Below are 12,646 nucleotides of genomic sequence, written 5' to 3' on the forward strand. Positions count from 1 at the left end.
CGTTGCTGTGGCGGCGGCGGCGGGGCCGGTGGTAGGTGAGCGGCGGGGAGTGGGGGCCGGGGGCTGGCGGCAGCTGCTTGCCCCCGGCGCCCTGCTCGGCGCGGTTAGAGCCCTGGCGGGGTGGGCCTGAGGCCGGGCCCGTTGCGCTGGGGTCGGGCCTGGCCGGGCGCGGCGAGTGCCGGGGGAGAAAAAGCCCAGCTCCCCGGCGGGGCCGCCGGTAGGGCTGCTGCCGGTCCTGGTACCGGCACGGTGTGTGGGGCAGGCGGGGCTAAAAGGCAACAGCGGCAGCGCGGCGCTGCGCGGAGCACCGGGGCGGCATGGCGGAGACCCGCGGCCCCCCCTGCCCGCCGCCCTCCCTGGCGCAGGACGCGCGTCCCCGGGCGGGGCCTGCCCGGGCCGGTGCGGGGGGCTGGGGGAGGCAGCGGGGCTGCGGCAGGAGCCGGTCGGCGCTCCTGCTGCTGCTATCACCTGGCGTGGCTGGCAGCGGGGTGGGCAGGGGCTTGCTGCCGTGGGGTGCCGGCGCTGGGGGGGCAGCGGGTGTCCGAGGCCGCTGCTGCCGCTCCCTGGCACCGGGGGGTCGGTGTGCCTGCCGAGCTCGCTGGAAACGCCGGTCTGGGTGTGGGAAGCAGCAGCGGTAAGCACGGAAACCAAGAAGCTAGTGACTGGGGCGAAGGCAGGGAGGTGTTCTGACTGGGATTGCAGAATGGAGATGATGTGGGTCTTGTTTGGTTTTATTTATCTATTTTTAAATGTTTTCTGTGGGGACACCTCTAGCTCGGGGCATGTGGTTATACACCGGAAATACTCTGTTTCTGCTTTAACTCATTCGCTGTTAAACCTTGCGTTCTCTTGCTCTGTAGCCTGGTCTACATTGGACGTTGAGTTGGAGTAAGACAAAGGCAAAAGGAAGAAGAAAGTGGGCTTGGAGGCTTAGTGGCAGAAAGAAGCAGTAAATTCCTTCGTTATTGGGCAAGGCTGATAAAAGGAGCACACCGCTAGCTGAAATCTCACAAACAACAGGGGAGGAAAAAACTTGTTTATTCATGCCCTGCCAGTTGGCAGATCTCTTTGTTTAGAGAGCATTCAGTCTTGAGTGGCGCTTGTTGCAAGCGCGGTATTTTCTTAACTAACTTTCCCAGAAAGGGTGCAGTTGCAGCCGCAGATATGGCTTTAGAATATGTTTGTATAATTACGTGAAGAGACTCTGTATGTCGTCATAGCTATTGAAAAGAAAGAGGAAAAAAAAAAAAGGCAAAATAAAACACATCCTGTCATGATCTTACATGCAGCATTATTATTTTACCAAACCACCAGGGCTGTTTTCTCACCAAAGGATATATACTTAGTATGTCAGCTGAGCCTTATTATAGCAGAGGGTGGATCTTCTACCCACAATAGATTTCCTCAAAATATTCCCCACAGTGTGAGGTTTTCCTATCTCTAGCTGTGCTGTGTTAATCCTTCACTATTTTGATGGTGAATTATCCTTGGAATTTCAGGGTTTGAGGATGTTGGGTTACACCTTCCCCCCCCCCCCCCCCCCCCCCGCCTTTTTTAATTATATGTGGGGAGTCTCTGCAAATGACCAGCTCTGCTGCATTGCATCTGTTCTTATCTCTAAAACATGAATACCAAGCTGGCTGTGTTGTGATCTGTGAAGAACAGGAATAGGCGATGTGGCTGGGTACTGCAGCTCTTGTGCTTTTTGCAACCCAATTTTAAAAAGGGACTGGGAACTTTAATGCCCTGATGCATTTAAAAAACCCCACCTTCCCGAAGGGTTTGTCTTCTGAGGATAAAAATTCAACTTTTTTAAGGTATATTGAGCTAAGTGCTAGGAATAATTAGTCACTTTAAAAATCTCAGATAAGTGACTATAAACCTTATCTATATTTTATATATGTGTGTGTACATGCAGATACATGTCTGTGTTAGTGCCTGCCCACACTAGAAACTTTTATATATTTGTTTTAGTATAAGGAGGGTATGCAGCTTGTAGAGGTAGTTTAGTGTAACATGCATTTTTTACTTCGTTTGCTAATGTCAAAGAAGAGTAACTGCCTTAACCAGATTGGAAATGGAGTGTGAAATTGTCATCTGAAGCCTTGTTGTGTTTCAGGACACAGTTCCTACTTGAACACATGATGTATTAAGACTTGCAGCAGCTTTTCTGGGAGGAGAAAAGAACAAACATTAAAACAGTTGTGGTTTTAAAAATGTGCTATGTCTTCAAAATAAGTAAATTAAAAATGTGGTCACCAGGCCATTGGAAAATAGTTAGCTGTGCCTGTACACTCAAGTGGGAAGTGGCTATGTTGGTTTTCACTCTTGAGTGGAAAGTGCTGCTCTGCCCCTTGGAATAGAGCTGCACAGGGATTTATCAGCAAAATGTTTGGGGGGTGGGATTCAGTGGAGTTGATTTTTAAAAAAACTAACCAAAAATCTAGTTAAGACCAGATTTTCTAAAGGGTCTGGCATGCCTCACTGTCTGCTGTAGGGATTGTTAAACTTCAAGGTGCTTCAGAAAATCTGGCCACTAGCATGAATGAGGGTTGAACTACTCTGAAATATCACCCTAGTGCGCATATGAATTACTGGGAGTTTGAACTCTTCCTGTTTTAAATACTGCCTTACCTGGAGGTAGAAACCATCTCTTACCAATCACTTCACATCCCCCTGCCCATTACAGCAACTTCTTGTGTGGAATATGAATATGAGGAAAGTAATTAAAGTATTTTTAGCATTTTAAATGAAATTAGCACTAGGAAAGATGACTGTAGTCTATGGGGAGCAGATTGTTCAGGAACCCTTTTAGAAAGATATCCCAAATTAATATTTAGCTCATGTTGTACAATGTCATTGTAGTTCAAGTCGGATAGTGTTGAAACCTTTTCAGCTCAGAGGCAACATCCACTTATACTAGCAAGGAGTGTGATCTTTGGATCTTCAGGCTTGCTGCTATTGTGCTGCTGCTATCTTCGTAACAAGGTAATTCCCTAGGCTGAGAGAAATGGCAGTTCCAGATTTCTGCTGTTTCAGATGTCAGTTTTGAAATGATTCCCTGCCTTAGTGTTGCCACCTTCAGGGTGTTGCTTATGCTGGTTTTTTTGAGACAGAACATGAAGTTCAGTGTAAATATAGCAGTTGTGTCATTTAAAGCACATGCATGCACTTCAATTTTACTGTGTCCCATGGCATTCCTATTCTTGGCGTAGGAAATAGTGTAGCCAGTGTAGAGGGTATCTTTCATCAGGCTTTTGTGCTGAGGGCAACCAAGTACAGAGTGTACACAATGACTGATTTAACTAGACAGAGCCTTGTAACCTCCTACTTTTTCCTCTGGGTACTTTGGAGCTGGCCAGTGATCAGCACATGTGTGGATGTGAATGAACTGAATTATGCTATAAAGGAGCAAGGGCTGTTAGAGATAAATGGGATTCATAGCATGCTTTAAAGCACCTAATAAGAGATCCTAGTAAATGGTTTGTGGTAGGAAATTCCACCACTGATGAAGTACAGCTGGAAAATCCAATTCTCTCCCTCCCCCATCCAGCTCGGTGGAAGGCACCATACCTGACTGCATGACCATAGCTGACAGGCAAGTACAGGAGGGGTAAGAGATGAACACCTGTTGCTTAGGGCTTAGTAATAAAGCCTTTCCTAATCTAATACCTAGAGCTTGAATTAGCACCAGGCTTTGGAAACAAACCGAATGCATGCATTTCCTATCTGCTCAGAGTGGGAGAAGGAATCTTGTTTCCTTGAGGAATCTTTGGTGCTTCAAGGGTTACCTTTTGCTTTTCAGTCCTGTGCTAAGATAGTAAATGCTGCTGCTGTAAATTGTCTTAGCTTAAAACTTGGCAAGGTGAGTCATAAGACTTGATGTCTTGGATCTTTCGTTTTCTTCTCTTCTTTCTTCTTCCCTGTACAAAAAAAGTTTAAATTGGTTTCTGGTTCAAGCAGAGGAGTTCTCAATGTCTTATTAGTATAGTATGTTTAACAAATAACCCAAACCTACTGAGATTAGGAGTGACAAGAGAGTGTTACTAAAATCTTTCACATGCTTCTTCTGGAATGAGAGCTGTTTCCCTCCCCCCAGCTTTTATGCATTAGCATCCTGTTGTCACTATCAAGTTCAGGCTGAGTAATTCCTTGGGCCTTTTATATTAATGTGTTCTTTCCCTTCCCATGTACTCTACTCTCTGAAATCCCTGACTTTCACTGAGTGCAGCACAAAAGATAACACCTGACTGCTGGCAAGTTGCATCAATGTTATCTGTCTGTTACTGTTGGGGTCAAGCTGTCAGTGTGCTGCTCCATGTGAATTGCTGCTTCTTGGGAAATTCTTGCTGCAGTTTAGGGATGGGGGTGTGTGTATACATGCACATATTTGGGTTGCAAGAATGTGTTCAGTTGAACAAAATACTACTTAATCTGGATTTATCAGAAATAATACAGTTCTGCATTGGCTGGTACACCACAAATACCTATGTTGGTATGTTCAGGACTAGTTTGACCACCTTTGAGAGAGGTTTTTAAAGATTTCTTTAAGCAGTGGTCCAAAATATGACACTATAACTCTAAAAGTTGAGGTTTGGACCTGTTAGTCTAAAAAGCATTACAGTTGGTTTGGGGAGTTGGGTGACTTGGTTTTCAGAGCAGAGTGATTTTGCTGAAATAAAAGCTCAGGTCTGCTGGGTTTCAGAACACTTCTACTGCCTTACAGATGGAGATGGCCAGGGCACAAAGGTGCTGACTCAGTACCTGAGCTGAGCTGTCTTGATTCTTCTTTGTTTGTCTGTGTAAATGATGGAAATCCCTTTTTACTGGCAGTCGACAACCCTGTCAGTCATGCAGGAAATGCCTCTTTGGTTGTTTCCACCTCCTGCTCTGAGCAGCTTATCTCTGTAGGGTCACTTGTTGAGTACTTGCTTCATTCACATGCCTTCCCCTGTTTCTCTTGCCCAGGAAGGATACATGACTTGCTGAAAAGAGAGAAGATGCTATGCTGGGGATACTCGTCTTTTGGACAACCTGGGATAGGTAGCAACCTCCAGGTCATCATTCCTGAACCGCAGGTGTATGGATTCATTCATGACAGAAATGTCAAGGAGGTGGCATGTGGAGGAAACCACTCTGTGTTCCTGTTGGAAGATGGGGAGGTGTATACCTGTGGCTTGAACACCAAAGGCCAACTGGGGCATGACTGTGAAGGAAGCAAGCCAGGTAAGTCTGCTTTTCATTTGCGCTTCAAACTGTCTCAAGGCTGGTGGGCTGAGAAGATTATAGAAGCTGCTTTGTGTTGATTGCTCTGGAGCAGCTAACAGAGCTGAAGATCATGTGTAATAACACAGTAATGGTGCTGAATAGTATTTGCTGGCTCTGGAAAACTAAAGCTGAGCAGCATGGGTGGGGAGACAGGTCTGCTCAGTTTGTCTGGGAAATGCATCAAAACAGAGGCGAGTGCAGATGGTCTCAGGGCAGATTTTGTTATTTGGCATTATGCTGCCTTTTTATAAAAGGGAAGAGAGGGCCATGAGTCACAAGTGTCTTCTGCTTTGTCTTTCCAATTGCACTGCATCCTTATGCCTACTCTTGTTCAGTTATTGTTGGGAATTTTGTCACTTACATCAAAGAGAAGAGATCTGTGAGTATAGTTGTGGAGAACAAACTTGGTTTTGGCCAAGATGGTTTATAAATTTTGTTTTCCCCTCTTGGAATGTGGTGATGACTTGTGCCTTCACCCCTTCATGCTTTCTTAATCTAGAAGAAGGTTGTTTTAGCCTTATATTCCCCAGACTCACAATGGGCAGAACCTGTGTGTGCAGAACCACAGATGGCTGATGCCTCTCCTTCCCAGGGTGAAGGAGTGGTTTAATTGTGTATTGTTATTTTAAGAAACCCTGAAGCCTTTCTTGTGGACTTTCTTTTGAATGTTTGCCTTCCAATTCACCTTCCATTAACTTCTTTGTTTTGGCATGTGGTAAAGATACAGGTATTTCTGTTTCCATAATATAATAAAAATCCCTCCGTGGGTAACTAGAGCAATAAGACATCATCTTTCCTCAAACTGCAGGCTACCCTCTGTAGGGCTTGGGGCTTCTGTAGGGTACCCTATTATTGCATGATAGAGATATGTGTACAAAACGGCCACAGTTCCCCATGTAGTATGTGCAAATCTGACCTGATTCCACCGCCCATTTTTTCTGTCAGCATGTCTTTTGTCTCTTTCTCTCAAAATGGGGTGGTAGATGTTGTATGCTGGATGTCTGTGGTTCTGGATTAGAGGAGTTGACCTTGAATCTGGCCTCTCTTGCCTTTCCTACAAGTGGTTTCCAGACAATTGCTAAAAGAGGTCGGGATTATCAGGAGTGCTTAAGTCCTCTCTGTGCACAACCACTGTTTATCTTCTGAGGACTTGCAAATTTAGGCTGTGGAATAAATCAGATCCTTAGTAAAAGGAAGCCAAGCCTAGTGAATATTCCACCCAACCTGATGAGGGTATTTCATCCTGTAAATCACCTAACTAGCTGCATGACTAGTGCAGAGGCCCCAGAAATTCAGTACTGTTCCGAGTGCTGTAAAGATGTGTACTCTGAGAAACATATTTGGGCTAGCCTGCTGTTTACGTGTGAAAGAAAGCAAGCATAAGATGATGATGAAAATGGAAGCTTCACAGTGAGTAGAATATCAGAGCTGGAAATGGATTTCATGAATCCTGAATGCTGAAGTGTAGACCTCTAGCAACTAGGTAATCCTGCTTTCAGCTAGGGCTGTAGAAGAGGGGCAGTCTGAGATTTGGAAATAGAAATAAAAAGTTCTTTGGGTTTGATCCCAAGTGCCCTTCTACCCCTTAAATTAAAGGACTGTCACTAAGATGTGATGCCAAGTCCCAGTTATCCTGCAGGTTTCATTTATTCTGAAAAAGGTTCTGCAGTGCTGCTCTCCGAGGAGCCTATGACCATCCTTGACAAACTGTGTTTCTCTACCAACACAGCACTACCGGCTGTGCCTGCAATGGGGTTTCTGCTGGCTGGGGCAGGTGGGAGGAATGTGCTGTAAAGCAAGGAACAGCTTCCCTTGTTAGCTCATGGTGAACAGTCACAGCAGTCTTTATGATAACAGTAAATGGGGAGAGTCCTGTCCCACACACTGCTTTATGTGGGTCTGCTTTGGCTTGTGGCAATGGGAACTGAATTTCTTAGTTCTCCTTTGCGAATAGGAACAAGAAGAATCAAGCCCTCCTCTTTCACCCCCACCTCCCCTGCATGGGATAAAGATGACCTTACACCTTCTGTATGGAAAGGCATGTCAAAAATAATCTTTCTTATTCTCCATTAGTTGTGGACCTATGAATGAAGCCATGTCTGATAGGAAGTGAAGATGCATGTGTGGGGCATATGGTCCTGAGCTGTTGAAGATGATAGAGAGAAGACTGTCAGGAGGTGTCTGAGGTGGAGAAGTGCCTGGAACTGGGAGTCTTGCAGCTGCACCTCTCCAGCCTCTGCCAGACAGGGCAGTGTGGGCTGAGGCCTCTTGGTTTTACTGCCTTATGGCTTGATTCTGCCTAGCCTGTGAGGGCAGCTAGATGTGGCTGACCTCTGCCCAGCTCTGGAAGTGAGCCGCATTTCCTGCTGTGGAAGGCTGTGACACAATACTGATTGTCCCCTCCAGGCAGCCCCTGGAGAGCCCCCTCTGGACGTCAGAAATGCTTACCATGGCCTGCAGAGTGGCTTGGTTGTGTTTGAGAGTAACATCAAGACATGAAAATACGCAGGGTGTCTTGAACCTTTTGAAGGCTAGATGACTTCAGAGGGGTGGAGTGATCTCCTTCCTGCTGCCCAGGTCTGTGCTCCTAAGAGGAAACTCCCTTTTATCTCTCACTTTGTGTGTGCGTACGTGAGGCTTATGCTGCCAGCATGCTAAAAGGTTCAATTAGTGTTTTCAGAATATATGATCATGGTTAATCAGAGATGGTTACTTCCCAGGATGATGCCTGCTTGTCAATAAAATTCTGGGACTTTGCAATGCACTGAACATGGATCTAACCCTGTTCTCCTTGCAAATACTACGTATTCCAAACAATTACTTTTTTTCTCTTGTTCTGCTGCCCATTTATGCATATCTGTAGTAGGAGGATTCAATTTTGCTTCTCATTCATGCTACTCACAAAAATATCAAACAGTGGCATGGAATTGTTTCAGCAATTCCTCTTGGAGGAGTCCTTTAGAGGGTACCTTTTGAAATGAAAAACTCTTTAATTAAAAAGCTGTGTTTACTGTCACATCAGCTGAGCTCGTGGATGTAATGCAGAGACAGGATAGCAGCTGGTGAAGTGATTCTTGTGCCTGCACTATGGGGAACAAATCACTGGCAGAGTGTGTGCCACTGAAAGTATGAGTCAATAGAGGTTTATTTTCTGGAAGTGCCCTCTTCTTGGATTTTACACTGTGGTGGTAAAATTAATATTTAAGATGTCTAAGAAGTTTATCCTACCTAAAATAACACTCCTTTTGACTAAAAGCAACAGCCTGTGATTGTTTCCAACTCTCCACTTCTGAGCTAGGGTAATACTGGATGTGCCAGTCCTATGGGCTCCACCAAGAGCCATCTCCCCACACTGTCAGTTTCATTCCTTATTTACAGTTTCATTACTTCTTTGAATTATGGTGGTTAGCAAGCTACTTCAGGAGTCCATCCCTCTCAGGGATGGATACCTGGTTCTGTGAATATTGAAATGATTGTTTTTCCTCACCTTTTTTTCCCCCTGAAACAGTCTATAGTTTGTGTCTCTGCAATCACTTCGCAGGGATGCAGAGGGTGAGATGTTATTCCTATGTTCTCTCACCATGAGCATAAAGCTTCTGTCTGACCTGTCCTAATTTTTACTTGCGTTGTTATGCACTTGGAGTCCCTGGGGTCTCTGACAATGCCTTAGGAGAAGCAACTCAGTGATCTTAGTTGTGAAGTATTGAGCCCACTGTTCTGCAAAATCAGTCTGAGTCTGCATTAATTTCCTGAGCATCATCAGGTATTAACATACATTATGTCTCTAATGAAGTGATAATTTTGAACTGCAATAGTTTTAGGAAGCAAGAAATTTATTCTCTAACTACATCTAAATTTTTACTTCCTCAGCCCTGTAATTTCACTTGGGTTGATTTTCTTCAGGTCTGACATGATGTCTTGACTTCCTGTGATTCTTAGATAAGTGTTTTATCTGAATGTGCATGTGTATGCTGGGGAACAAAAGACAGGCCCAGGTACCTAAGGTAAAGGCTCTTTTGGGATTTGGGCTGAATTATAGAGGAGTGTGAAATGGCTAGATGGTTGTCAGTCATTTGTAAAGCTTTAACAACGTACTTGAGTCTGAGATGTGAAACTTGCTTTCTGGTCTAGAGATTTGTTCTCTGCAAGTCATTTGGACTTCAGTTGACTTCTGCTAGTGAGAAAACCTGGGCTTTGGTAATTAGTGTCTCAGAGTTACAGCAAAATGTATGGTGCCAAATTTGCCTCAAACCTTTCCTCTGGTTGCATACAGCAGACAAAACCATGCTTTCTTACCAAATTTTCCTGTCTGCATGCAAATGTGCAGGGTAGCATTGCTTCTGTGTGCATAATCTATCTGCTCATAGCTGCAGGGCTACAAATATAATTATGTTCAATCTCTTTCAAAAAGCAGGAAAAAAACTCCACCAAAACAATAAAACCACTATGAGATCCAGATCCCCTGGATTTCTCTGAACTCGGTCGCCTTTCTTTTCAAATGTAAATCCACTTGTCCTGAACTTCAGCACAGGGTTGTGGTGACCAGAGACCCCGGTGTTCACTGTGGCCTGCCTGTTAATCATAAACCCTGTAACAGCTGAGAATTCAGATGTGTGACCTGCTTGGAAAGACAGTCTGTATGGATCTTTTAGCCTCTTCCTGGTGGGTGAGAAGTCAGCCAGGAGACCCTGGTTCCTCAGGAGGAGGAGGAGAGGTGGCAGGGCTTGTGTTTGGAAGCAGCTGTGGAAGGGAACAGGTTGCAGATGAGGAGGTATGGCTGCTGCATTGAATAGGTAAGGTTGAGAGCTGCTCACAGGTGTGATGACAGTGGCAGGAGAATGGTTAGTTCCCCCTGCCTTCCTCCTCTCTGCACAAGGAGTGAAACAAGAAAAAAAGAGCTCAAACTGCAGTAACTCCAGGAGATTCCACTAAGCAGGCTTTTCACAGAGGATCTGAGATGGTTTTGTCCCTGTTTGGGCATGGAGCTGAAGCTCAGCACACAGCTCTTGCAGCACTTCCCGAGTGCTGTGGTCTGGGAGAGTCCTGCTTTGTGTTCATCACATTTTCTCTACACCCCCAAAGCAGAGCTGCATGCTGTAAAAGATGTAGTAGAGGCATGGCAGCCCTGCTTGTAGGCATCGGTCCTGCCAAAGCCTGGGAGGATGTGCCTGGAAATGTGTGCTGAGGGATCTGCAGGGAGGGACGGAGCCATCTTGGGGACAGAGAGGCCCTTGCAGAGTCAGGCCTTCAGTGCTGGTCTGCAGCAGCTGACTTTAAACTCAAAAAATAATAACGGAAGTATTAGGACACAATTTGTTTCAGCATTTATTGTAAATTTTATTTAGAAAAAGAATCAGATTATTAAACTGGCCACCCCTTGCAGAGTCAGGTATGTTCATTTGTACTCATCCCTTTCCCTCCTTTTATCTCTCACAGGATCTGACCAAAGCTATTTGAGGTTGTTATGCCTTCACTAGTGACTGCAGCAACATCCAGCAATGCGGACTTGTGTTATGGTGCGTCCATCTCAGCTGAATTGGCGCAATTTGGGCTTCAGGATGACTTTAGGTTTTAAAATTAGAAGGCTGGATTTAAAAATGACTTCATTTAGAAATAATATGTATATGGTCAAGTGAGAAATAAAGTCAAAGGAAGTACTTTCCCTTAGATACCTTAAATATGCATGCATTGGATTGAATTGGTTTGCTGAGGGCTTTGAATATGCCAGATATTTATAGTGGGCTGTTTTAAAATTTGCGTGGTCTGGGTCATGAGAACTGACTTCTACCAATACTCTCCGAGACCAAAGGATTAGGAGAGCCTAAACTGAAGGAGAGATAAGGCTCTTTAGGAGAGCCTAAACCAGTAGAAACCCAGTTTCTTGTCAGTTAAGAAATTTATAGTCTGAGCCTGAAATGGCTGTAATGTGTTCTCAGATGCAACTCTGAAGTGCTGTCTCCAAAAACACATGTATTATTACAACCAGATTTCTTTCTTGATTTCACTTTGAGGGGTGAAAACAAGAGTGAGCCCAGGGAAGCAAGATACTTTTTTTTTTTTTTTGAATCAATACAGCCTATTTTACTGAGGACGTGGGGGATCATTTTAATGTCTCTTGTCTTGAAAGGCAGAGCTTCAGTTGGAATGACCAGCTTTTTTGCTGTTTAATTGGGGATTTGTAGGGCAGTTTAGCAACCTAAACTTGCATTTATCTTGCTCGTATTTGTTATTCCTGTATCATGTGTACTATTCGGAGGCTTTCTGAACGTGCAGCAGAAATAAAGGCTGTCCACATACCTGGCTTGGAAGGAGTGTGAAACCCTGGTGTTGGAAAGGTGTGTGGCACTAATGACTGTCCCCTTTCCTGCAACCATGCTCAAGCTGAAAGATGGGTTCGGGATAAAATGGGTGGGTAGCTGTGTGTGTGGTGATGTAAAGGGAAGGGGCAGGAAAGAAGCTGGAGGTGATAAATGCAAGTTTTCTGAATGCCCCACCTTTTTGTACTCAGAATAGCTGTTTGTCCTGGACAAAAGTGATGACTTCATTAAACTGAATGCATAAGGGCTGAGAGTCCCAGCTTCTAGGAGAGATTTCAGTAGTTTGGTGGCTGTTGATGCTGGAAGTTCATTGTTCTTGTCTTCAAGATGTGTTATATGACACAATCACAGAATCGTATAGGTTGGAAAAGACCTTTAAGATCATCAAGTCCAACCATAAATCTACACTACCCCGTCCACCACTACACCATGTCCCTAAGCACCACATCTACATGTCTTTTAAATACCTCCAGGGATGGCGACTCAACCACTTCCCTGGGCAGCCTGGTCCAGTGCTTGATAACCCTTTCAGTGAAGTAAAATTTCCTAATATCCAGTCTAAACCTCCCCTGGTGCAACTTGAGGCCATTTCCTCTTCTCCTATTGCTTCTTGCCTGGGAGAAGAGACCAACCTCCCACCTCTCTACACCCTCCTTTCAGGTAGTTGTAGAGAGCCAAAGGTCTCCCCCGAGTCTCCTTTTCTCCAGGCTAAACAACCCCAGCTCCCTCAGCTTCTCATCAGACTTCTGCTCCAGACCCTTTACCAGCTTTGTTGCCCTTCTCTGGACATGCTCTAGTACCTCAATGTCTCTCTTGTAGTGAGGGGCCCAAAACTGAAGACAGTATTTGAGGTGTGCCCTCAAATGTTTGCGGCCCCTGAGATGATGATATGCAGTTATTGGGCAGCTTTTGTATAGGTAGGGGTCTATGAATAGACATCTGAAATAAGAAATCTCTGCCCACCAACTCCAAAAATTCTATTCTCATGCCTAGTAAAGCAGCCCAGGTGCTTTTCCTCAGTAAGGATGGTTTTTCCCTTGCCTTAATATCCTATGCTTCGT

General features: G+C 45.0%; 1 protein-coding gene across 6 annotated transcripts in view; it reads left to right on the plus strand.

Moving 5' to 3' along the window:
• HERC3 (HECT and RLD domain containing E3 ubiquitin protein ligase 3) overlaps positions 1-12,646 on the plus strand; it is a 53,325-nt gene continuing 40,679 nt past the window's right edge. For 3 of the 6 annotated variants that reach the window (XR_012775546.1, XR_012775547.1, XM_075500556.1), the window contains exons 1-2: positions 1-35; positions 4,969-5,226. Coding sequence is in view for 4 of the 6 variants with exons in the window: in XM_075500556.1 (XP_075356671.1) it covers positions 5,001-5,226 (226 nt within the window). In the remaining 2 variants the exon portion in view is untranslated. Of the gene's footprint in view, positions 36-144; positions 250-568; positions 635-4,968; positions 5,227-12,646 lie in introns of those variants that run through there. The other 3 variants (XM_075500557.1, XM_075500558.1, XM_075500559.1) reach the window with 3 other exon arrangements.

The sequence above is a fragment of the Mycteria americana genome, chromosome 4, assembly GCF_035582795.1.
Source record: "Mycteria americana isolate JAX WOST 10 ecotype Jacksonville Zoo and Gardens chromosome 4, USCA_MyAme_1.0, whole genome shotgun sequence".
Classification (NCBI taxonomy): Eukaryota; Metazoa; Chordata; class Aves; order Ciconiiformes; family Ciconiidae; genus Mycteria; species Mycteria americana.